Source organism: Haliaeetus leucocephalus, unplaced genomic scaffold (genome assembly GCF_000737465.1).
Source record: "Haliaeetus leucocephalus isolate CR32 unplaced genomic scaffold, Haliaeetus_leucocephalus-4.0 Scaffold153, whole genome shotgun sequence".
NCBI lineage: Eukaryota > Metazoa > Chordata > Aves > Accipitriformes > Accipitridae > Haliaeetus > Haliaeetus leucocephalus.
Genome location: NW_010972589.1, coordinates 1,631,156 through 1,656,370, shown reverse-complemented (window position 1 = coordinate 1,656,370; position 25,215 = coordinate 1,631,156). Strand labels below are relative to the sequence as shown.

At 42.7% G+C, this 25,215-nt stretch overlaps 1 protein-coding gene across 1 annotated transcript in view; it reads left to right on the top strand.

Moving 5' to 3' along the window:
* Window positions 1-11,373: 11,373 nt before the first annotated feature.
* The window catches only part of TMC2 (transmembrane channel-like 2), a 34,189-nt gene continuing 20,347 nt past the window's right edge, over window positions 11,374-25,215 (top strand). Inside the window, exons 1-10 of the mRNA XM_010562075.1 lie at window positions 11,374-11,419; window positions 11,733-11,780; window positions 12,491-12,610; window positions 13,784-14,117; window positions 14,861-15,013; window positions 17,168-17,258; window positions 18,164-18,245; window positions 18,517-18,623; window positions 20,345-20,443; window positions 23,994-24,136. Coding sequence (XP_010560377.1) covers window positions 11,374-11,419; window positions 11,733-11,780; window positions 12,491-12,610; window positions 13,784-14,117; window positions 14,861-15,013; window positions 17,168-17,258; window positions 18,164-18,245; window positions 18,517-18,623; window positions 20,345-20,443; window positions 23,994-24,136 — 1,223 coding nt within the window. The remainder of the gene's footprint in view (window positions 11,420-11,732; window positions 11,781-12,490; window positions 12,611-13,783; window positions 14,118-14,860; window positions 15,014-17,167; window positions 17,259-18,163; window positions 18,246-18,516; window positions 18,624-20,344; window positions 20,444-23,993; window positions 24,137-25,215) is intronic.

Genomic DNA, 25,215 nt, shown 5'->3' with positions numbered 1-25,215 from the left:
TAGAAGGTGTAAATCTGTCCAAGCAGCTTTGGAGGGGCCTGAAGTTTTGAACGTAAGCATCCTCCTTTTAGCTAGTAAATACCGCAGTTTATCTTCCATTTATCTTGTCTGAAAACTTACTCTCCTGTTAATGATATCCTGATTTTCTGTTAAAAATGCCTTGGCTGCTTGATTTTTGTAGATTGATAACTACACAAATCTACCGCTGTAATCATTCCCTCTCCTCTGCATTTATAGCCTTGCATGCGTTAGGTCTGCATACATATATATTCAAATAGGCACTTTAATCTCTGAATTTCTTGACAGAGCAATCCAATTTTTATAATTTGTATTTTTTTTATAGTAGCGACATTTCATTCCCAGTAAATTACCAATTTGTTGTTATCAGCAAGTGCAGTAATACAGCTCAACACTATATTCACAGAGAAGCAGCAAGAATCCTCCTTTTACTTGACAAGGTAATGAAACCCACATGATGTCAAGAAGTCATGTATAAATTCTTGAGACAGCACCGATTTGCAGCATCTGGGGGAGGCAGGGGTCAAAAGTGAAAGCCCACTGGGATGCTGCAGTGCCATCAGTGTCAAATATTAAAGGATCTATGATAAATATTTCTCAGATCCATACATCATAGTCTATATCATGTTAATTATAGCAGAATAATTTGGCTCAAATAAGCACATCAAATTAGGTTTTGTTGTGTGGTAAGTGGATACATCTCTCTGTAATGATTATTACATTCCTTAAAACTCTAAGGAGATTTTATACTAAAATCTGGAGGCGTGTTTCCCTTCATTACTGCATAAAATTTTAGAGGGGCAAAAAGAAGAGTTACATTGAACTGAAAAAAATTTTAAGTTGAACATAACCAGTTTAAATCAAACTGAAACAGAATTTTTTAGTTTTATTTTGTCCAGAGGAAAAAAGAGGCAGAAATTTCTCATGAAAAAAAAAAAAGTGTTAAAGTAATTTAACAAAATGCCTGTGGTTTGGGTTTTTTTTTTAAATGATACCCTTCAAGTTTTTGCTCTACCCAGTTTGCATTCTCACCCCGGCTTATTTGGCAGGGAAATGTCCCAATAATAGTGTTAGAAATTTCTGGGTTAAGAGATTGCAATTTAATAAAAACAGGAATTTGGTCCTGCTTAGAAATCTCTAGCAGGAGGAACACATTCTCATTCAACCTGTGGCATGAAAAGGAATAGATAATGTAACTGGTGAAATGCTATGTAATGGCAATGTGTTGCTGATAGTCTCAAGCATGCCACAGCATGCAAAAGTTATGGAAAGACAGGTTCATGAAACCAAAGGTGGGAGGTAAAAACTGCAAATAAATGCAGGTAAAGCACAAATCTGGAAGTGAGAAGACCAAAGTTGCTGACCATCATTGACCTTGAACTCATAGTTTAACACCCTTCAGACTCAGTTTTCCTGTAGCAAAACAAGAATAAAGCTAGATTTCTCCTGGGGCACAATTTGCTTATATTTCCCTATAGAAATACAAAACATATGAGCAGCAATATTCTGGTAACTTAAAATACCACACACTGGAAACTATTGTAGCATAACTTAACCAGATAAAAGCTTGAGTCTTAGGCAAACCCCAGAGGGACTCTGAGTTTAGCAGGTCGAAAGGAAGGCCTTTTGTACGCATAAAGGCATGAGGTTTAGAGAAAGCTCTTTAAAATTCCATGAAGCCAAAGAAAACAAACAGTCTGGTGCTCAGGGGAGACAGGGATAGAGTTCAGGTTGGAAACAGCAGGTGCCATCAGCATTTCTCTCTGTCACATAGAGAGAACACTAACATCCTTTTTGCAAAGAAAAGGAGGGATTCAGAACTCCAGCCCAAACTAAAGGCTTAGGCTATACAGTCTAGATTAAATAGCCTAAACAGTCCCCTCTTCATGCCCTACAGAACAGTTCCCATTAGCTCACAAGAGCATGATATTTTCAGTAATCGTAAGATCATTCAGGCTGAAGGGACACCTCAGGATGTCTCTATCAAACCCTCTGCTCAAAATAGGGTCCAAGCCAAGTTCAGACTAGGTTTCTTAGGACTTTGTCCATTTGGTCTTAATAAATACAAACAGATTGCTCTTTCTCTCTTTTCAATGGCTAAAGCAAGTTAATATTGGTTTTGATGAGAGTCCTGCAGTGATAGCAAGAAACTACAAACCAGAAGGCACATTATTAAGTCAAAAGCATGACTGTGTAGTGACACCGTAAATGAGCACTTGCTAAGAAATTGCCCCAGGAACAGGCCAAGGCAGTAGGAGGAAAAAGCAACAATAAAACCAAAACCCATTCTGCATTCCACATAGAAGGTTAATATTTTAATCAACAGTATTTTGTCTTCCTTAAATAACCCTTCTTTCTATCTTTTACATTTGGATCTTCGTGGCAATGTACTTCCCCTGATTTCAAACTCACTCAACAGTGATTTAAGAGATTAAGTTCCTGTAATAAAAGTCTCCGATCAAGGAAGCACCCAAAGAACTGGGCCAGTGCCTATGTACTTGATAAAATTTAAAACATCAGGCTAAATTTCACCTTGTCACACTATCACGAGTCAAATTTAACAGCAGGAGCTCAACAATAACATTAAGGCTAATCTGCTCAGTGAACATTACAAGGTTTCTTAGGTATTTGCCAGAAACATCTTTGCCAGCCTGACTCCAGCCTGCTTCAGCTGCTGGAAGATCATGATTTGTCCCAGGTGGTAACTCAGCCCAAGATGATGGAAAAGTTTGCCTGGACACACCTGCATTCAATTTTTATTTCAAAGTTTCACAAAAAATCCACTTTCATTGTGATACTGAAAATTTCATTCATAACAGCTCAGTTTTAGTTTTAACACTGGATTTACCCAACTCAAGACCTGAACCCTCCAGAAGATGAAGTCAACATAAATATTTGCAAGCATGAAAGAATATGAATGTGCTACTGTCCTGGCCATTTTACATTATATTCTTAATGCTGGACACAAAGTTTCAGAGCATTCAGCCCTACCAGAGCTTACTGACTCTATGGTACTTTGAATAAAAGAAGATATATATATATATGTATACACACACACATATATAGTCACATATTAATAATAGTAACAGATGACCCTCTTCTTAGATCTCTAAACAAAGGGAGCTTTCTCACAAATCATCTAAATGGAATAAATGCACCAGAAGATACTCAGTGACTTTAAATAAAGCCCATATAAAAGCAATAACTTTTCGTAAGCCAATTATATCAGCAACACACTCTGGACTGGTAAAGGATAGGCCTTTATCTATCATTACATTTTTCTTAGTCATGATATAATAACACACAGTCATTTTTAATAATAAGCATGGAAATAACTAATACTTCAAAAGCACATAATTTGTTGGGGATTTTCTTCCTTTGCCACTTATTAGGTATTTAATCTGTTCATGAGACAAAACAATGAAAGTTTCCACTGAAATTGGGGAGTGTTTTGCTATGAATGAGAATCTAACAAGATTTTTTCAAGACATGCTGGCCTGTTGCCTTGAGATTTGATAATAAAGTGCATTGGTAGTACATTTAAGGAAAGAAACATCATGAAAACAAATTAAAACAATTTAGAGAGCCCAGAATTTTTTCCTCAGAGCAACAAGGGCTCCAGGTACCTCTAAAATAGATCTTTCCAGCATCAGCAGAATTACACCAGAAAGCAACAGGGCATCTTTTCTTGCCTTGGGTGCCCTAAGAGACCCAGACTCACCAAATTTCTGAAACTATGCCTAACACAAAGCACTTACATAGCATGGCTGAAGTCAGTTGAATTACTTAGCTGCTTGAAAATAAATCCCTACACACTTGCACAACTTTAGCTCCATATCTAAATACTTTTCTATTATTATGTTGAATTACTGACCTCAGATTGCAGTCGCAGCCCTCCTGCACAGATTACCTGACTTGCCAAGCTCAGCTGTGATGAATGCCTCATCTTCTCACCCTGTTGGGAAATAATGCGTTTGTTTCCTTCCAGCCCCTCTCCCAGTAGTTTGGGGCTTTTCCTAAAGATATTTATGATAAGCAATTGTAAAATTCCTCAGGCTAATACTCCTAAGAGATTTTTCCAATTTGCTTTTGTTACCAAGCAGCAATTCCAATCTCACCTCTATTCTGTTAAGCAAAGGAAACACAAATTAAGAAAAGAAAAAAGAAAGAAAACATATCCTTCCATAGCAAGATGTTTAGTACTAGTCCTTAAAAAAAGAGACAGAATACAGAAAGTCTTCTATTAAGGACTTACACAACATGAAGCTAATCTTAGAAAAGGCCTGGCATGTCAGTATGCATGTAATTTAGGATATGATGAAAGTTTAAGCCCACAAAACCCTCTCTTGCTTTCCTTACTTCTGTTCTGCTTTTTGAGGCTGTAGCTCCAATTCTACCTAAGACAGCAGAAGGTAAAGATTTGAGGTTTTAATACAGATGAGGCTGACGTGAGAAATCCTTTGGCTGTTGGCTGATTGGCATGCTAGGACCCATTTAGCATCTATCTCTCCTGGACATCTCTCTCCCACCCAGCAACCACCATCTTAGCACCCAGAGAAGCAGAGGAGGGGAGGGCTTTGGGGCCAAGGGGCTGCACTGTGATATTTTCTAGAGGCTGAAAACCTGAAAGGTTTGAATCCAGAAGCAATTGCAGAAATGATAAATCTGCTCTGATTAGTCCTCTCCCGTGACACTTTTGGAAAACATTTCCATTGCAGTCCTTAACCAGAATTTTCCCCGGTTTTCCCCAAAACATTCCCATCTCCTATGGAAAGTCATCTGGCTTGAAGAGAAGCTACTGACACAGGCCCCCCTGCAGAGTGTCATGTGGTGGCCCACATGAGAATTACAGCCTTGAAAAGATTCAGCAGAAGGCAAAATCATACTTGGCTCTTATAAAAAAACCTAGTGGCTGACCCAGGGAGCTCTGCAAAGAGGAGAGCATCACCCCAACGGGAGGGATGTGCTTCCCCTTCCTCCTCACTTCTGCCAGCCTGGCCCTTGGCTTCTGAACAGGACATCATTTTAACTGAATGATATTTCATATGAAAAAAACCCCAAACAAACCCCTAAACCTTGGTGTTCTGTTTGGGTTTTCTTTAAAAGTTTCAATAAGAAAATATTTGGATTTAAAATGCAGATTGTGTTTAACCAAAGTGGCCTTTTTTTCCATTCAGTTTTTCAGTTTGGCAACCACCTTTAGAGTCAGCTATCACTCAGCCTGCATTATAGCTCCAGCCCCGTTAGACCTGTGGAGCCCAGAGGTGAGCACAGTGAGCATCTTCTCTTAATAAAACAGGTACAGCACCACCAGAGTCACTGGGGTGTGAAACGCAGCGGTGCTTTACAAACATGGAGACTGCTCCCTAGAAACACCCATGGGGGTGGTGACAAGCTTAAAAAGGACTTTCATGAAATGTAATGTTTTAACTCAGTACCACGTCTGGTCTGCCACACTGGATTTCTTTCTGAATCATGAAACCTCTGCTGACTCACTAATGAGAGAGAAAGCAGGCACAGTGTGAAGGAAAAAAAATAATTACCAGTTTCATACAGGGCAAGCCCCCGTTCCTTTATAAAGTGTGCCACCTCTGCCAGAAGACATGGTAAATCTGCTGAAATGGAGGGATTTGCTGAGAGGGATGTCCCATTGCATTGCCACTGGGCTCGCTCACCTCAGCTGCATGGAGCATCACTCACCCCTTCCAGCTCCCTGCCATGAAAGCCTGGTAGCCATCCACTTTCTCTTCTCGAGCCCATCTTGCACATGAAGGATGCCATCACCCTGGAACGCTTCCCCCACCACCTCACTGCATCTCTCCATGCCTGTGGAGAAACTACCCATGGGCTGAAAGACATTTTGATGGTACATCACTCCTGACCTGGACGGGATCTCAGCTAGCTAGGAGTATACTTGGAGCTAATTACACACAAGCAATGCTGCTTTTGGGGGAGTGGAAGAGGGGTACGACTCCTGTGATTAGGATCTGTCCAACACTCGGGGAGTAACTGACACTGAGGCAGGCAAAGGAAGAAGCAGGTTACTGTGGCATGATATAAATGTACTAAAAGAATCCCTTAAGATGTCAAATCCTTGTATTTCTTTTCCCTGAGCAAATTGCTTCTGTTCTGTCTTAGCTCACTCTCATGCTAGGTGAGTTTTGTGCACTACAATGATGCTGGTTTTATGCTGCATTTTATTCTTTTTAGTAACTTACCTGGAAAACCTAAGAAAAAAAGAATTCAAAAGCATTTCATTAATATGGCTTTACATTTCTAACAATGGCACAAGACCATGTTGCTTTGTGGTTTTTCCAATATAAATCAACCATATATAAGGCCTTGAGATAACTTTAAACAGAGATCCTAGTTCTGACTTCCAATCACCATCTCACCTGTTCTCTTCTGAAACAGACAGAGACCTTCTCAGTCTGCAAGTCCTTTATGGGGAGATCCCTCAAAGTCCTGGGCATCACTGAGCCCTTGATCTAGTAGAAGCTTTAGGGTTATTTGGCACAAACCCGTGGCTGGTGTAGCTTGTCAGAGCCTCATGGAAGTCACTAGAGCTTTAAGAGCTTGTAGCAGCAGAGGGTCTGTCTTGTGCAGATGCAGGCAGAGCTCCTCTGGGAGCTTTGTGCATTTTAGGAAGAGGTTAAAAGCACACAAGATCCTCCTGCCATGACTGGATTGTCAGGCAGCTTTCCCTCTGCCTTTCTATCTTTAAAAAAAAAAAAAATATCTTTTTCAGGCAAAGAGATTCTAGACGAAAGTGAAAGAAATTTTTTCCTACAGAAATCCTCTCAGACCCAGAACAAAAGATGGGGAAATCCAGCAGCGACATCCCGTCTGTGTCTGGAGGGGCTGTACAGGAGGCAGGAAAAAAGCCTTAATTCCAGTGAAGGATGTTCTCCTCCTGATCTTCTCATACTGTGCCCTTCATTGAGGGCCTTTTGGGCCAAGAAGCGGCAGAAGACTGAGGGGCTGCACCCTATGATTGATCTGATGTTCAGAGATATCTCTCCAAGCTGGCACACCTCCAAGACCTGCCAGTGCACATCCTCCCCCTGTTTTGGTTTAATTCTTCCTGACAGGCCACCTGAATTAGTAGCCCTCTGGCAGTAATTGTTCTTCAGCTAAAACACAGACTAACAGCATGTACAGAGTTTGCTGCGCTCCTTCCTGGGAAATTCCCAGCTATGCCTTGAGGCATGAGGTGAGTGAAAGCCAAAGAAATGAAATTTCTTTGGGAACTATGAAATTACAACAGGAAAAAAATTAAAAAGCAATAGCTCTGCCTCCCAGGGCCTCATGCTCCCCATCTTGGGTTGGGATTATTCAGATAAATGTTATTTCCATGGGCAAAACACGAGCTGGCAAGGCACTGATTTGAGCACCCCGAACACCACAAGATTAGTCTCGCACAATTTCTTCCAGTGGGACAGCATCATCCTTACAAGTAACTAATGCCTACGCTGCACAAACAGCACAGGACGTGTATTTGGCACCATTTTACTGCCTCCTGCCATAGTCCAGACCCACCATTCTGGATTGGAGCCAGAGGGTTACTTTCAGTAACTGCAAAAAGCTGCAAAATTTCTTGTCCAGATTATGTTAAAATAATGAGACTGTCTTCCCATGTGTTTGCAGTGAACACTGCTGATGGGTCCTTACTTTCTGAGCATTTCCATGCTGTTCTGTCGGAGGTGACTCCAGACCCTTGTACCAAAGTACAGAGAAACACTGCAGCATTGCAGACATTGCATGAGGGCGAGGATGACCTCTGCATACCTACATGCTCAGGTTTACATGTAGCCCATGCTGGACTTCCATGGCTTAGTCAGAAATTTATTTTTCTTTGCAAAGTTAAACCCAGATTTTGGTCAAAAGCCAGGCTGGATCACAGCTGAGCTGAATCCAGTTTTATGAAGCATGCCTGAGAAACTCCGGAAAACATGATTATGTTCTTTTTAAAAAAAATATTTACTTTTCTTTAACAGTCAGTCCAACAGAACCGAGTCAGTGTTGGGAATTGATCTCTAACTTTTCAATGTCTGTCTCAGATATATCATTAAAGTTGGCTCTGGCAATTTGCAAGTTTTAGACACTCATCAAAATATACACACACAGGTCAGGTATTATTGTTATTACTGAAAAACCTTCTCAAGTAAAGATTACTTATAGATGAGATGAATATTGAATAAATGTAATCCATGGATTAATTAGCTAAAGCCCTATGTTAATCAGAAAGCAAGAAAGGGAGAAACACTAGCTCATTAAGCATTTAGAAGCATGTTGTATGTGCTTCCAGGATTCAGTTACCCCCTCTCCATAACACAACTGCTTTTTATTTAACACTTGCAGGTGTGTGAGACGTCCAATGTCCTCATATGTTAAAATTCAAAACTGTCAAATTATATACTATTAGTCACTATCATAAGAAGAAACAAACTAAATAGTATAGGACAAAAAAATTAGCACTACAACTCTATGAATTGCTCACACTCTGCATATGAAGTCTGACATTTACATAAGTAATAGCTAGATTCGTGGTTGTGCATTACTTATTCATACTGTGTGTGGAAGAACTCAGAGGTAAAAGACTAATCCATTAATCTCCCCCTATCCATAATCCTAAGGAATCATAAACCCTGCAAGACACTTTATCCTCTTAGGAAAATCAGGCTCATAAGCTGAGGACAGCAGCGTGCTTGGTGCTGAAGAATGGCAGCATTTCCCCATTGTACAGCTACGCAAGCCCTACCCGGAGCTATTTCGGGATCTGCCATTTGTTTGATGCACACACAGACATGGAAAGTCCTTGCATGTGACCTGTCTCATGGCACACGAGATGTCTCGTCGCTCTCCCAGGCCTGCTATGCCTGGGGCTTGTGGCAATGTTTTTGTATGTATGTTTCCTTTAATGAAGCACCCTCTACCATCAAAGAAAGATAGGTGTCAAAAGGATGTGGAAGTACATTTTTCTTACTTCAGATACAGCATTTTGTAGAATATCCCACCTTAAGTTTTTTTCACCATGAATAATTCAATGTTGCAGCTACCATTCCTGCTCTGTCCCGTATGCTGAGACCCCGCAGCTATCACCCCCTCCTACAGTGCAGGGTGATCTCATTCCCCCCAAGTGGCAAGGAGTGCCCAGGGCCCCTGTGACTGCCATCAAAACATCCCGTCTTGCCACCACCACTGTGAACAGATTATAAAATCAAAGGAGAGGCGTTTCGACTAGGAGCAGGAGACAGAGGTATTACCCGGCCACACGTTTTGGTAGTAAAATGAATTTGCATTCCCCATCAGTTTTCCAAATCGTGTACTCGGTACCTATGGGCATGCCAAGTGGCACAAGCAGGTCTGAAGCCTGTGGCTGCCCCACCTCCAGTGCAGATGATGGGTGAATTACTGACCACGTGGTGAGGTAGAAATCAGGACACTCAACTCTGGCAATGAGACCCTCACATGAACATACCCTCAGCATGCAAACAGCATCTGAGTATGCCTTGGTGGCAAAGAAGGGTGCCATGAGGCAGAAGCAGTGCCAGCACCGAGCATGGTATTGTGGGGGTGTGATGGGCATCCACACCCCTTTTGCCTCTTACCACCTGATTCTCCAGAAACCTGGCTTTCATTTAACAAGGAAAATTAAGTCTCTAGATCCTCTGTTTGGAAAATTGATGCTTAGGGCTGAGGCTTGAGGCAACTGAAGCAGCCTACAGAAAATCTGTTCCAGTAGCCTCCAGCAACTGCAAATTGCTGTCTTGCCTGGAGCAGTATTAATGCAATGACCTAGTGATCACATTTGGAACAACTTCTCAACCTACCACGTTGACACATAAGGTTATAGGTGAAACTTGTTCACTGGGAAGACCTTCAAAAAACACTACTGCTGTCTTCAGTCCCAGTCAGACCCACTGGTATGGGGAACACACAGTGAAAATGCCCTGTGTAATGAACTTGTAGGGTTAGAGTTGTTAATAATGTATGGACACATACCGTACATTATGTATTTAGCTCAGGCAAGCTGAGCTAAAGTCAAAGGCAGATCAAACAATACATTGGATTGGACTTAAAATACTTGAAAGGTGTCTTTGGACCAAAATTCAGCAAGCAAAAAGCAGCAGAGAGTCTCCTGTTCAGGCTGGCACCTCCTCGGGCGCTGCACCTGACCCAGAGCAGGACCCATCTGCAAGAGTCGCTGGTGGCAGCAGCCTCAAGTTGATCTCCACAACGTTCCTCTCTCTTTTGGGAGGGAAAGGGGGAATTGACACTCTCCTCACCAACACTTGGAAAAAAGTCTTTGTGTACTGTCACCACACCAAGTCCCGCAAGGGGGCACCTGCACGAGCCAGGGGTCCACAGCAGATTTCAGACACGATGTGAGGGTAAGCTTTCCTCTTGGGAAAGTGTTCTTGTGCAATCCACACACCTGCAGGAGAAACCCTGCACTGGGGGATGCACAAGCTCTGCGAGGAAGCTACAGCTGGGACAGATGCTGCAGGTTTTCCACCGGAGGTTGCTCGGACAAATGTATTCTTGGCCCATCGGAAGACTGCAAGCTGCAGCATGCAATACAATACTTTGTGGTACTAAAGGACCTTCCGAACGAGGGTCTCACATTAATTAATTAAGCCTCAGAGCACCTAGAAGGAAAATCTATCCTATTTTACCAGCAAGTGCAATGAGTATGCAAAGGTCACATAGAATAAAGGAGCAAAGGAAAGAGAGATCCTGGTGTCCTGACTCCTGACTCCTTGCTGCATCTATTAGCTCATGAGTCCCCTACAAAGGACACACATGGAGGACAAAAGGTGACCCACAGTCCTGCCTCAAGGGGTCACCGACTGAGAGGTTTAATAAGGTGCAGGAAAACGACTAACAAGGTTACACAGATTGACGCAGGTCAGTAAAGAATATGGCATTAAGAAAATTGATCCTTTCAAAGCCTCCAGTCACATGCTTATGTCAGAACCAGACATGACTCGTGTCTGTGTTCATATGATACCACCAAGTGCCCACCAAAGGGCTTTCCTTCATGTTTAAATAATGAAATGCAATGTAATGCCGACAGGTGCTTTTTTCACAGGGAGAAGGGAGAAGAAGGGAAAGTGCTTGGGTGGACTGAGGCAGAGCCTGGGTCTTCCCTGTCTCTCCCACCCTTCCCTGCCCTCCCCTGCACACATGGCTTGCAAGAAAGAGGTCACTGACAGCTGGACGTGCCCATCTGTCTGCAATGCCAAGGAGACAAGCTTATGGGCACTGGAAGAGAGAGTAACCTGTCTATGATTGGGGTGTCCGTGCACTGCATAGCAGCTACGGCGTCTGTGCAAAAGACAGGAGGCTGTCATGGGGAAGAAAAAGAAATGTGCTTTACAAGTCATCATGGAAGATGGTTGGTATCACTATGAAACCATTTCAGTTTGGATGCTGCCAAATACTTGACAAAACGTCTCGAGACTTTCCAAGCACACCGTTTTGCATCTATCAAAGATCACGCAATTTCAGTTTGCTCACGCAGGGAACTTTTGTCAATCTGCCAAACTAAAGTAAATATTAAGAGCATCACTGTAGGAAAAGAATATAATGTATAATCAATAAGGGACGTTCTGCCAAGCTCAGCTGGCACTTAAGGGCTAGCTGTGTAAAGCATCGTGTGTGTAAATCCCAGAAACAAATGCAATTACTCTTTGTTCTTTGTCTTGCAGCCGGAATAGAGATTGATGGACAAGTCGAAAGTGACACAGAGAGTGAAGGTAATGTAGAGATTAAAATATGCGGTCTTGTTTGAAATACAAGAGGTGATACCTTTTCTTTTTCTCTCTGGCTTGTGGCTCGCTCTACAACAGAAACCGTTTCATGAGGTGCTTGTAAGCAAGCAGATTTTTCCCTTGAGGTTTGACTTGTACTACTGATACGTAAACCACCAATCTTAAGCAGTCTGTCCCCTTTCATCCACACTTCTAGTGCAGGAGGCTATCGGAGCACCCATCCCTTGGCAGTCACCCCTAGCAAACCAGGCATGGCAGTAAAGGACCACTCGATGCAGGGCTGTGAACTGCTCCGCACCACAGTGAGGTCCTGCTTGCCCTCCTTGTAATGCTTGCTTAGACCATAACAGACTGGTATCTTGATTATTCACAGCCATGAGAAGATAAAAATGAAAATGGAGGCAGACTGATGGCTGCGAGGAAAGTCGGGAAGAGCCAGTGACAGGATTAAAAACAGCTTTAACCCTCTATGTATAGTAAATGAAGAGAAATAGCTAAGTTGTAGGATTATAACACTAAATAAAGAGACGTAGCTAAGAGGTAAGATCATAACAGCACAGCATAGGTCATATGAATGTAGATGCTACTGCAGAAATGCTTCACAACTGTGTCTGTACAATCCATAAAATATGAAAAAGTAATTAACAAATCACTAGAATTATTTCTTTTAAATCATATCCACCTTTTCCATACAGGCAAACAAGGCAATAAGATAAAAGTAATAAGAGAATGCTCCACACTTAACCTAATATTTGACAGGTTGCAAATGAAAATCATGGTGTTGGCTGCCCAAAATGAACATTATCCCAAAGAGGGTAGGTGGTCCTTTGACCTAAATCACTAACTGAAATTCAGCTGAGATAGACCATTATACAGTAACTGAAACCTACCTAATGGCTCCTGAGAAATGAGTTGAAAGCTCCTTCTCATTCCCAGTAACAAGTGTGACAACCAGCACCTACTAATTTTTTACCACTAGCAAGCAAAAACTATTTGCTTGTTATTAATTTCTAACTTTTCACCAAAACAAAAATTCAAATAATCAAATACTTTTTGCGTCTATTTTCCTCGCTCATTTTTCACTCTGGATCCCATTCCAGCACAATTTTCTTCTTCCATTTCTCCAACCCTGGGGAAAAAAAATCAATGGCAAAATTACAAGTTTGTTTGTTTGTTTGTTCGAACACTTTATTTTCATCAGCCAGAAATTTTGGAAAATTAGAAGCCAAAAGACTCTAAAAAACTTACTATTGATTTTAATGTACTTGGTGGTAAAAGGGATAGAGAGGCTTGGGGTGGGGTTGAATGTGGTTTTCCCCTTTCCATAATATTCTGCAATTAAATCATGCTCCACTTCAGTCCTTTAAACTGGAAGCACTTCTGACTTCTGGACAAAAGAGGTTTTTAGTTTGCAGTGCCAATAAGAATGAAACGTGCATCAGAGACTATCTGGTTTTTTCTTCTCCGGATATAGACCTTCCTATATAAAAGAAAACTCAGAGAAACAAAACCGGGTGCTGCCTAAGCTGCACCTTTTGTCTCTATAAATAGAAGACCTCCATCCCCAGCCTTGAAAAGTAAACATCTTTCAAGGACATTGTACCAACAAGCAAACTACTTACTGTATAACCAACTGCAACTTCTGTTTCCGTTGCTCTGGTGTGTTTACAGGTCAGGAAGATATCTGCCTGTCCTCTCTGATGGATGGGCTTTTGCATTTGTAACTAATTTCCAATTTTCTTATGGCCACATGTAAGTCACTGATGTGTTAAAATGAGCCAGACTATCTAAAATAGGAGTTGCATAACTGAAGAGTTGGATGTGGTTCTTGGATGGGGCATAAAGCAAAGCCCACCGAGGTCAGCGGGCATCTTCTCACTGACTTCACTGGGGTTTGCATCAGGCATTCTGGCTGCCTGCACTTTTCTGATGAATCCTTATTTTGCCAGCATGGATTTCCCAAAGTACTTCTTTTTTATCCCTTGCAGAAGATGATGTAAAGGACAAGACACCTAAGAAACAGCCCCTCAGGGAAACCAGCAGAGCAAGCAGACTTGAAAGCAAAAAGCAAGAGAAAAACAAAGAAGAAGATGAGAGCAAAGAGGAAGACAGCTGTAGCCAACAAAACAGAGCTTCTAGGAGAAAAAACTACCAAAGAAAAAACAGTGATGGAAAAAAGGCAGGAGAGGAAGTCAGCCAGCAGAGAGAGAGAGGCAAAAAGGCTCCTACCAAAGATCAAAAGGAGTCAGAAAACAAAGAAAAGAAAACAAACAAGAAAGCAAAGGAGGGGGAGAACAAACAGAAGAAAGACAGGAGAAACAGGTAATTAAACAATCCCTGAGTACAGTGCCTTGTGTCAGACTGGCAGTGGGATTGACATGCTAGTGGCGTATGGGTCAGAACTGCAAAACCAATAGACTGCAAATAAGTTACTGCTCTCCCAAAAGATGTACAGCAGTGGCAAACAGTGGTGGAAAATGCCACACAACCAAACTGCTTCCAAGGTCTTCTGTCATTATTGTTTCTCAGCCAGGGTCAGATCCATGCCTGTAGTGGAGTCCTAGCACCTACAGCTCAGCGTGGAAAAGCACTCTTAAACAAGACAGCTTGAGCAACCCCGGTCTGGGCACATTTTTTTGGTTGGTCTATGGAAACATTCAGCTTAAAATGGATCTCATGTTTTTAAGTCCAAATCCTGCTTGTCCCAACCCTCTGCTTCTCCCCGTATCTTCCATTTCCCTCTGAAGGCGTGAAAAACATATCTCCAGAGCCAGCTGCAGCCCTAGATAATGCTTCTGTAGCCGAAGTGTGGTCCGAAGCACGATGTCGGGCGAGTTATGGTGGGGCTTGATCGTCTTTTCATTATCCTGGCTGGCAGCAGCCTTGCCCTGAGCGTGGAGGGGCCACACCGGAGTCGCACTGAGCCAGGGGATGGTGAGGGACTGTGCCCACATCAGAGCAGGATCCTTGGGGGCCAGTGGTGCTGTGCCCACCCCAAGTAAGACCTTCCCTCAAACTCCTGCGAGTTTTTCTGGTTTGTGCCCTTTATTTTGTGTCTCTCCCAGTACTACTTCTGCTTCGTCCAACTCATCCGATGAGGAGTCACTGTCAGAGGAAGAGCTCGCGATGCTGATGGAGCAGGTGGAGCAAAAGAAAAAACTGATTTCCACCATGAGGAACAAGCCCTGGAGGATGGTGAAGAAGCTCTCAGTGCTCAGGTAACCGTTACACCGGGAACCCACACCGCTGGGGTCTTTGCTGACTGTCAGATGAACTTTGCCCTTCCTAGAAATTGCCTATTTGCTGCTGCTGCTGCTCTAACACCCCTGTCTCAGAAAAAGCAACCGGCAGAGCCTGGCCAGCCTGTCTGGGTTTAAAGGCTGAGAGTTAAAATGTGGTTCAGCCTCTGTAACCAAAGAACAGACGAGGTGCAAATCTGTTCAACTGATACCCATGGCCAGGTCATTCTACCCTTGTATTTAAAACCAAATGACTCACTACTCTCAGGCTGCTTGTTAAAGCAAACTCTATGCCCTGGTTTCCTTATTCATGCCCATTGTCAGCCAGAAATCAGAGCTGCAAAGTGCCATGTTACTTCACACTCCTGATACGGGGCTGCTTGGAAAAGATGCTGTATTATTTGCAGAATTTTATGGAGCAAAGATAATATTGCCACCCAGTCCACGCTGAATGCGGGAACAACTGAGGCAGCTGCAGAGACCCCTTAGTGCAGGGCAATGGGGAGCTATGGGGCAGGGCAGACCAGGGAAATCAAAACCCACAGGTCAACAGGGAACAGCTCATAACAAACCATTCCCATGTCAAGGCAATGATTCAAATCCCAGCTCTATTGGTTAAAAATCCTCTGAACCCCCTTTCTACTGGGAGAGCTTTCAAAATAGCATTGCAAGGCATGGACAGCCCCGTGGGTTGTGGTGATGCCCCCCTCCGTGTTTGCCAAGAGGCTGCTCTGGGCTGCAGTGACCAGTCTGTGAAGGTTGGCAGTCACCATGTGTCTCTGCTTCTCTTTTACACCCTGAAGGCCAAGACCTGCTCCATCTTCCGTTAAAATCAGGAGCCTTGAATGCTGCCAATTATTTCTAAAAATCTGGGTAAAGATCTATACAGGGGAACTGTATTAAAGCAGCTTTTCTCTCTCACAGGCATGCTACGAGCCTGAGCTCATTACAAATAAAATCTTATGACTCTAAAGGTCCAAAGTTCTGCAAGAAAAGAAAAAAAAAGCAGAACAGTATTATTTATGACATATTTTCCCTTTGGTGTAGGATCCCGGCTAAAATTCTGCCTAGGATCATGTTTGATAACATACCTCCATCCTTTCATCTTATCCCTGAACTATGGCAATCATTACCACCCACTAATGAACCTAAAGAGAATTGTTGCACTGCTTGTGCAGGGCTTTCCAGAAAGGCTCTCAGAGTGTTGTACATTCATTAGTTATTTTGGCTGCACAAACTCAACCCTGAGACAAGAAATGATTAGCCCCACTGCACAGATGAGGAATGTGAAACACAAAGAGAATGAAACAATATTTTCAAGACTTAGAAATCTCACTTTAGGTTTGTAAATAAAGTTGCAGGTGGTTTTCCCCAGGTTACGGGCTGAACTAGCCAACTATTTCTACTAAGTAGAAGTTCATCTTTCCCAAAGGCTTAGGATTGCAAAGGACCTCCCAACTCCTGAAATTTAATCTCTTCTCATGGCGTATTAGCAACACCAATATACAATATAATTTTATTCACAAACTCAGCATACTCTAACAGCATCTACCTAGGTTCTTTTCTATGTCCCTTAAAAATCCTATTCTAAAGCGAATTTCAATTTGCAGCTTGATTTTACTCCTGACTAGTGTACACTTATTTCTCTGGCACTGAGAGTATCCATTTGCACATCTCTGATATTTATCCAGGTAAGTGTTCATGGAGGGAAATTCTGCATCCTCTTGGAGTTTGTTTCACGAGACAGTGTTATTTTCTTCCTGACCAATGCACCAGGAGACAGAAGTTATAGCAGGCACGCCAGGGTGGGAGAGCTCTGGAGCGAGAGGAACAGGAGGGCTTTTGGTCTACACCCAGGGAGAAATGTGGAACAAGATTTGGGACACATCTCTGCATGACCATGAGTACTTTGGGGACCTGTTAGCTAGCCCCTGGTGGGCATGCGAGCTCGACATGCACAGCAACACCACTAGCAGATAGGAGCCAGGACCCCAGAGGCAGCGTGGGGTGTGGAGAGAGACCAAACCCCCACCTTCGCACGAGCACGGCTGCTTTCCCACTGGTGCAAGCAGAGGTGAAAAGCTAAAGACCCCTTTGCTGTTTCAATAACCTGCTTGTTTATTTTCCAATTAGGGAGGCGCAAGCTTTTGTGGAGAAGTTTGAAGGAGCTCTGGGAAAAGGGAAGGGCAAAAAGTTCTACGCGTATAAGATGATGATGGCAAAGGTAAGTGCTGCAGTGATGTCAGGGAGAAGCTTGGATACCTGGTTATGTATTCAGCGCATTTTGGGCAGAGTTTATTAACCTGTATTTGGCAAAAGAGACACCAGGAAATCAGAATAAAACTTCCTGCCTGCATTCAAAAACAGCTTCAAATCTATGACTATTACAGAAAGAACAGGGGGAAATTCCCCCCCACCTGAATCTCATTGCAACTTTCCCTGAAGCAAGGAATGGTTTGCAGGAGCAGGGAAAACCACAGCTTTCTGGCTGCAGTCTCCAAAACCTTGATCTGTGAGACAAGGTACCCCTAAAGGGGAGAGAGGCCATGCCAACCTCTTGCACTGCCCCATGGACTCCTGTAAGATTTCATCTTCCCCAGCAATGGACACATAACAGGGAGAATGATGACTTTGTGTTTTAAGACTGAAGTTGGTAGCCAAGTTGCATGTTGTCATGGCGATTATATTGAGAAGTGAAAAACAGAGCCAGGCCTGAGATGAGAAAATCAATGGGAGTTTAGCTACTGGTGCAAAGAGGAAGGATTCAAGCTCAGTATTTTATCAAATTAAATTTTGTTTTAGAGTTGGTTCTGCATCAATTCTTTCAATCCAGAGCTAGGTCTGAATTTTCCACCCCTATATAATACGGTAAACTCTTAGCAAAACTGCGGCTTTCCAAAAGCCTGGGAAGGTTACAACTCAGATAATGAACACTTAGGGTTGGGGGGGTTTGGGATTGAAGGTAGTTTCTGAAATAGTCCAAAAGACCAAACCAAGACCAAAGTTTTTGCTTTGGACTTTACACACACTCCTAGCAATGCTACCAAACCCTCACATTAGAAAGCCCTGCAGATGAAGCATCCTCCCTCTTCTCACCTCTCTGCTCACCACAATGTTGTCTTGTTTCAGAAATGGGTGAAATTTAAGAGAGACTTTGACAATTTTAAAACCCAGTGCATACCCTGGGAGATGAAGATAAAAGAAGTGGAGAGTAAGTGGAAGTTGCTGTGCAGTGGCAGTGAGACATTTTGTCAGACAGCTTTGCCTTCGGCTCCCTGTTCCTCGGTCTCTGCTTGCCCTGGGCACCGGTGCCAAATGAGGAGCAGGCAGGTCCGGGCTTTGCTGTCTCCATCAGCAGTGGGGACTGTCGGGAGGGTCTTGGGAAACACACTGGGGAGACCTGAAGCTAAAGGGGTCCAGGTCTTGCTGAGGACAGTTTAATCTTCCTAAACTCCTAACCATGAGGTGTCTTCTGGTTTAAGGTCACTTTGGCTCCTCAGTTGCTTCCTACTTCATATTTCTGCGGTGGATGTACGGAATGAATCTTGTCCTTTTTGGGTTAATATTTGGACTGGTTATAATTCCAGAGGTAAGCACTTAACTCTCATTTCAGTAATATCTTGCCCATTGCTTAACACAAACATGAGATTGATAGCACAAACAAGTGTTTTCTAACAGGCAGTGCCTTAGAAAAATGAAATGCGTAAGGGCAATTATTTACAAAGCACAACTTAAAAGGCTGTTACTGACACAGGAGCAAAAGTCAGATTGAAATCAGGAGACCTAAAATGCTATCAAAGATCCTGCCCATCCAGCAGCTAAAACAGGAGCTCAAAACCCTAATTTAAGGCTAGTTTTACATGTTGACTAAAGAAAAAAACATGACCTATGAATCATAGGTACATGCTCAGGTCCGTAAGAGCCATAAGACATGGGCCGTGCTCTGAAAGTGATTAAGAAACCCCCCCTTTTGGGCCCTCCAAGGGGCACAGCCCCACAGGAGGAGCCATCAAGGGAAGGAACAAACAATTACCCAGCACTTTGCCAACTAACATTTGTTTGGGAAATATCCCTTTTCTGTACTTCTAATTCAGATGATTCACAAGGAAGAGTTTTATTTTTAGTTTTTCTGTTTCTCGCTCTTCTTGGAGAAGGAAAAGAATCTCATAGCCAATTTTATATGATCGTTTATTGAAGAATTTTTTAATGTAGCCATTACAGCTCGGGCTAAATTATTCAATGCAGTCTTTAAAGGCTGTGCAATCCGCAGACAGTGGCATCTGTTCGGTTCAATGCAGATTTTTATGGAGAAAAAATGCAGCACGGAGTCTCTCCTGAGGACCGTGCTTTTGTTCTCCTTAATGTGGTTGCTCACACTGTTTAAAGTAAAAACTCTGTTTCCTCCCAGGATGAAGAGACATAACCATTAGCACTGAACAATACAAATGTATTTTGTTAAGAACTATGCATATGGTAGAAGACTAAACAGCTTTCATCTTTAAAGTATGCATACTGTTACTCACTGCCTACTGAGCTGTTACGATATGGAGAGTAGCTGGGTAATAAACATTTAATCATAAATGACTTTGAAATTAATTAGATAGCCCTAAAAAATAAGTGATAGATTATATGCTAGGACCTTTCTAGGCTATGAATGCTAATGAGATATTTTGGTATAGGCACCAGTCGGAGTCTGCTTGTAAATATGTTATTAACTCTCCATAGCCCTTGACATTCTCTCTCTGGACTTCAATAGCTGCTGGACTTTTTGCAAGACCTGCTTTGCATGGTGCCATCAGGAGAGGCTGTGCCATGAAAACTGTTCTTTGCATCATTTTGTCCAAACCTAACTGCCCTTCACCTCACCTTGAGATCATTTTTCAATTCAAGACTATATAATACAAAACATACTGCAAGCTCGACCCAGTGCTCTTGACTTCTCTCAAAGGAGGAGTCCTGCATAAATAGATAAAGCTAATCCTTTTATTGCATCAGACCCATGAAGTTCAAGCAAAGAACTTCTTGCTAAATTAAGGACATTTAAACTGGAGCTGTTCATTGAGGGATACAGTTCTTCGGCAAAATACTTCCTGTGCAATGGATGTTACCAGGGAAAGGGAAGTCCTCTGGTTATTTGGCTGAAATTAATTCTAAATACTTTAAACTGCTGCTCAGGTATTAAGAAATAAAATATGTATTAAAATCAATGAAAAAGAAAACCAACCAAAAACAAACCAAAAGGGTCTCATCAAGAAAAAAAACTGCAGTGTATTATACTATACGTGCATCACTGTTATTAATGTTCATCAGGTCCTGATGGGAATGCCATATGGGAGCATGCCAAGGAAAACTGTACCCCGGGCTGAACAAGCAACAGCTATGGATTTTTCAGTTCTTTGGGATTTTGAGGTAAGTACAGGAGCGCTAATCATAAGAGATCAGTTGAACATCTCCTAAAACCCTTCAGAATTTAGCAGCACTGCAGGGATGAATTTGTTCCAAGATAAACCAGCAATGCTTCTATTTCTTCCAGAAGATGAAGACACCTGCTGCCATGAAATCTTTGTGGATCTTCAGAGATTTCTGGCCAAAACAGCATGTGCACATGCAGGCACCTGCATGTGGGTTTGAACCACTTCCATATACAAATGTGCTGGCTGGCATATGTCACACGTGTGTGTATATACACACAAACATACACAGACATATAGTTCTCAGGTTTGCAGGAACAAAGCAGATGCACATTTGTTCCAAAGGAGACATATCACATCCCAACATGGCTAGCTAACACCACCCAAAACATGTCTGTCTGCTGTCAATGAGGTGCAACAGGACAAAGTAAAATCCACTAAGGCCAGTGGAGTTACACAGTTCTACACTGAAAGAAGTGAAAGCAGATTTAGGAACCCCATATCCTTTTATCTACACAGTATTTTTATCCATGAAGTACAAGAAGCTGAAGTTAGTTTTTTCTACGAGCATTAGTAGAAGCAGGTGACTATATGTAAACTGCCGAGTGATGAGCTTGGTGCAACTCACTTAAAACACATTCACAGGGTTGCCTTGTAAAGTCAGCCAAAAAAAGGATCCTTTTTCAGAGGAAAAAACACCCAATAAATATATTTCTGCTGTATTTTAAATCTACATAGAACAATCGGTAGAAATCTATATCATCATCTCACATTCATAATGTAGAATTTTATTCTGAAAAAAACAAAAAATTTTGTATGCACAAGAGCCATTTTACTTCTAACTAGAAAGGCAGCCAGGACGCAGGTGAAATGTGAGAGCTGCTCTGAACCAGGCAGCCGGAGCTTAAGTGTTTTTAGGGGACGGCCCGAAAAAGAAAAAGATGTGTGCAGGAGGTGAAGAGGTTCTGCTGTGGCTGATACCTTGGAATCTGACTTTCAAAGCCGCTGCTTCTGGAAATATTTTTTAAATGCTTGTTGGTGCTGGCCCACATATTACAAGCATGGGACCCAGTCCTTCTGTAATAAACCCCATCACAATTTCCTTAACTAAAAAAACCCCAACCACTACTTTAATGTAAGCAAGATTATGTAAATGAATTTATTAATAAGGCTTCAAATACTGGTGTGTCCAGGAACCTGACAGGGCCAGACCTTCATTCACCACCCATTTTCTGCTGAGGATCCTTCGAGCTCTTGTTCTCCCAGCACTTTCACCCACTTGCCAGAATCCAAAATTCAGAGTTGAATTAGCAACATTTTGAATAACATTGCACTGAATGAAAAACTCATTTGAGCAGCACACTGTAAAAATACAAGAAGCAGCATTTAAACATATTCTTCCAGAAAAAAAAACCAAAATAAAACCACAAACCAAAACAAACAAAAAACCCCAAACCAAAAACAAAACAAACAACCATGCAGGACCGTTGCTGAACTGCAGCTGCTGATTTTGTCTGGGAGACCATAAACTATACACATAACAGTAAGGAAATTTTCTCTTGGATGAGGTTGTACCATTGCGTGAAAGGCTAGCTACTATGACCTCCCAGCCAGTCTCTTGCCTGTGGCTTGGTACATACATCTACATTCCCCTGCCATCACCGGGGACTTGATCTTCTGAACCCCTCTGCCATACAGGTCCCCATCCCGTACCCACTCCCTTGCTGCTTGACACCAGCGAGCAATAACGCAAGCTTGAGAACCAATCTCCAGCAATGGGGCAACAATGTATGCCTATACCCTCTGCAGACAGAAGATGTCAAATTAAGCCCTTCACAGAGGCTTGCCCTTAGAAAATGAATAGATGCTTATTCCAGCGTGCTCCACAGGAGAGGTGCAATGGGGAAACATATTTCAGAGCAGGCATAAAATGAAGAGTCAATACTATGATCTTGAAAAATACATTTCAAGAGAGAGGAGCCAGGGAAATGTATGCTTTGGCAGCAAGGAGGTCACATCATGGATTTCTAGAGGAGTGGGAAGGAATAAATCTCACTTGGACACCAGACACCATGTCTCATAAATGGAGTTTAAAGAACATACTGGATGATGTGAGCAGATAAGCTAATTTTTCCATCCCCACCATTTGATGAATCAGAAAGACAAAGTTTTGGGATTACAACCTGAGAAAAAAACTTCACTAGTGCCTTCTAGGAATATTATCTTTATATTTTATGAGGGTTTTTTGATTACACTTCCCCAGCACACGTTATACACAACACGCTACGAGCCCCAAGCAGCAGTGCCAGCTGCCGACTTGCTGCATTTCCCTGAGTGGCTCAGCAGCACTGGAAGAAACATGTGCAGAGTTGTCCTCTACCTGTGGGACTGCGCTTTGTGTAGGGCAAACACAAGGCTAATGTGGCACCCAGGGATACCAGTGCTTTATGTTAGTTTAGGAACAAAAAACCTAGCGCTTTGGGGAAGCTTAGTCTAATTGATTAAATGAAGGCAGTCAACAACTGGAAGAGAGGCCCAGAAAGGTTGTGGGACCTCCATCCTTGGAGATTTTCAAAACTCAGCTGGACATGGCCCTGAGCCACAGCACTTAATTTTGAAATTGGCTCTGCTTTGAGTAGGGGGCTTGACTAGATGACCTCCAGAGGTCCCTTCCCATGTAAATTATTCAGTGTCTCTAAACAAGATCCATTACACAGCCTCTGATACGAGCTTCAATTTATGTCTAAATTTTGGTCTTTCCAAAGGCTTGATCAGAGGGGAGCTTGCTCAACTATCATGGCCAGAACAGTTAACTACACTTAACTTAAGAGCTGAAAGACAACAGGCAAAAAATAGAGAAGTACAATATGCAATGATACACATCAACTTGGATGAGATATGACAGAAAAATAGGGAGAGATTGCTAATGCAGATTAGGAGATCTGCACACTCATTGAACGCCCAACAGTTTGTACAGCAAAAAATAAATCTACTTGAGACAACATGGTTGATATTGCATCTGAGCTCTGCTTTCCACAGGAAAGTAATGCTTTGATTTTAGTCTTTAGTTATATTTGCTCTGCAGGTGGTAGCCAGTAAAAGGAACAACATCTGCAGGGTACCAAGCATCAGCTGCCTCCTAGCTGAAAGGAAAAGTCTCGTGTCATGGTGGGAAATCCCATTGCTACAGCATTTCTACAAGATCTGAGTGTTTGATACTGGCTTAGAGAAGGAGGTAGGCTACAGCCACAAAGCAATAAGGAGGTTTTTCTGGGAGGGATGAAACTGTGATGGATAAAAACTACATTTTAGTTTCGAGCCAGTATCTTCTGATGTGCTCTCCCTCTTCTCCCTCTCTTAGGAGGATAAGCTCTTAGGAGGATGTCTCGCAAAGGTGACAGGGCAGAAAACAGCTGAGAATGAGACACTAAGAATTTTTCCAAGTTGATTTTCCTTGTTTTAAATCTTCAGTTTTCACCAGAAACCTCTTTCCCTCAGAAGAAAAGCTGCACAGCTTACACAAAGGTTTGCTTTTGCTTTTTCTCCAGGGCTACATCAAATACTCGGCACTCTTTTATGGCTACTACAACAACCAGCGGACCATCGGCTGGTTAAAATACAGGCTACCTATGGCATATTTCATGGTTGGGATCAGCGTATTCGGTTACAGCCTGATGGTTGTTATAAGATCGTAAGTATGGCTGGCATTGCCCTCTCTGCAAAATCCACCCAGATGAGTCTTGAAGCTGGCTTCCCCTCCATAGGCATGGCTCACAGTTCTGTCCAGCCTTGGCTGGATGGCTCACTCACCACCCCTGGCTCTGGCGGGCTGGATGGACATGGGCAGTCCCCTGCCTCAGCCATGTGCTCACATGCATTATTTTGAACCCTCCCATCTCCTTCTCCAGCCCTGTTCTTCCTCCTCCTCCTCTCTGGATCGCTTTAACCCTTCCTCCAACATTACTACAGGGCCCTCAAACAGGTGGATTTTGTACACGAAGGATGATTTTACTTACAGTAAATTTCACAGGCTCTTTTTCCCATACTTTCATTGCAAAAACCCATTCCTGAAAGGCAATGTGAGTCACACAGGTGGTGTGAGGTGTACAGAAAAGAGCCAGAAGCTACCAGACTGCTTTTGTTGCATCCCCAAACCAATCAGTGGAGTTTTAAAGTGGGGCCCCAATCTCTGTGCCCCTAGTGCATTGTCCCCGAGCACTGGTGGGTGCCCTGCAGCATCCCCAGGGCACCGAGGGTGCAGCCGAGGCACTTCTCGCTGCTGAGATGGTCTCTGCAAAGCCAAACATAAAAAAAATAAACCCCCTTGTCTCTGCCTGTAGGGCATACTATGCAAAGGTTTTCCTTCCTTTGCAAGAAAGAATAAGCCCATAGATTTGTAGCGCTGCTGAAACAGGCTCTATTGCTGTGCAGCAGAAAGGGCCTCTTGAGCCTTTGGCTGGAGTGGGACATGGGGATTTGCTGTACATTTGCCATGAAATTGCAGCAACTGTTGTCTCACCTTCCTTGAGGGACTGGTGCTAGGAACTCTAGTGGGAGTTACAGAAGGATTTCAGGAATCAAACAGTAGAGAGGAAACAGCAGAAGCCATATCTGCTCCTACACTGATTAACAAGAATAATCCTTTTTCTCCCCCTGCGTGACTTGCTGCAAGCTCTTTGGCTTCAGCATTGTGCAGCTACTGAAGTCTCACTAAAACTTGGTGTAGCAGTGGGTGTATTGGACAGCACCAGTGTTTTTTGACTAAATTTA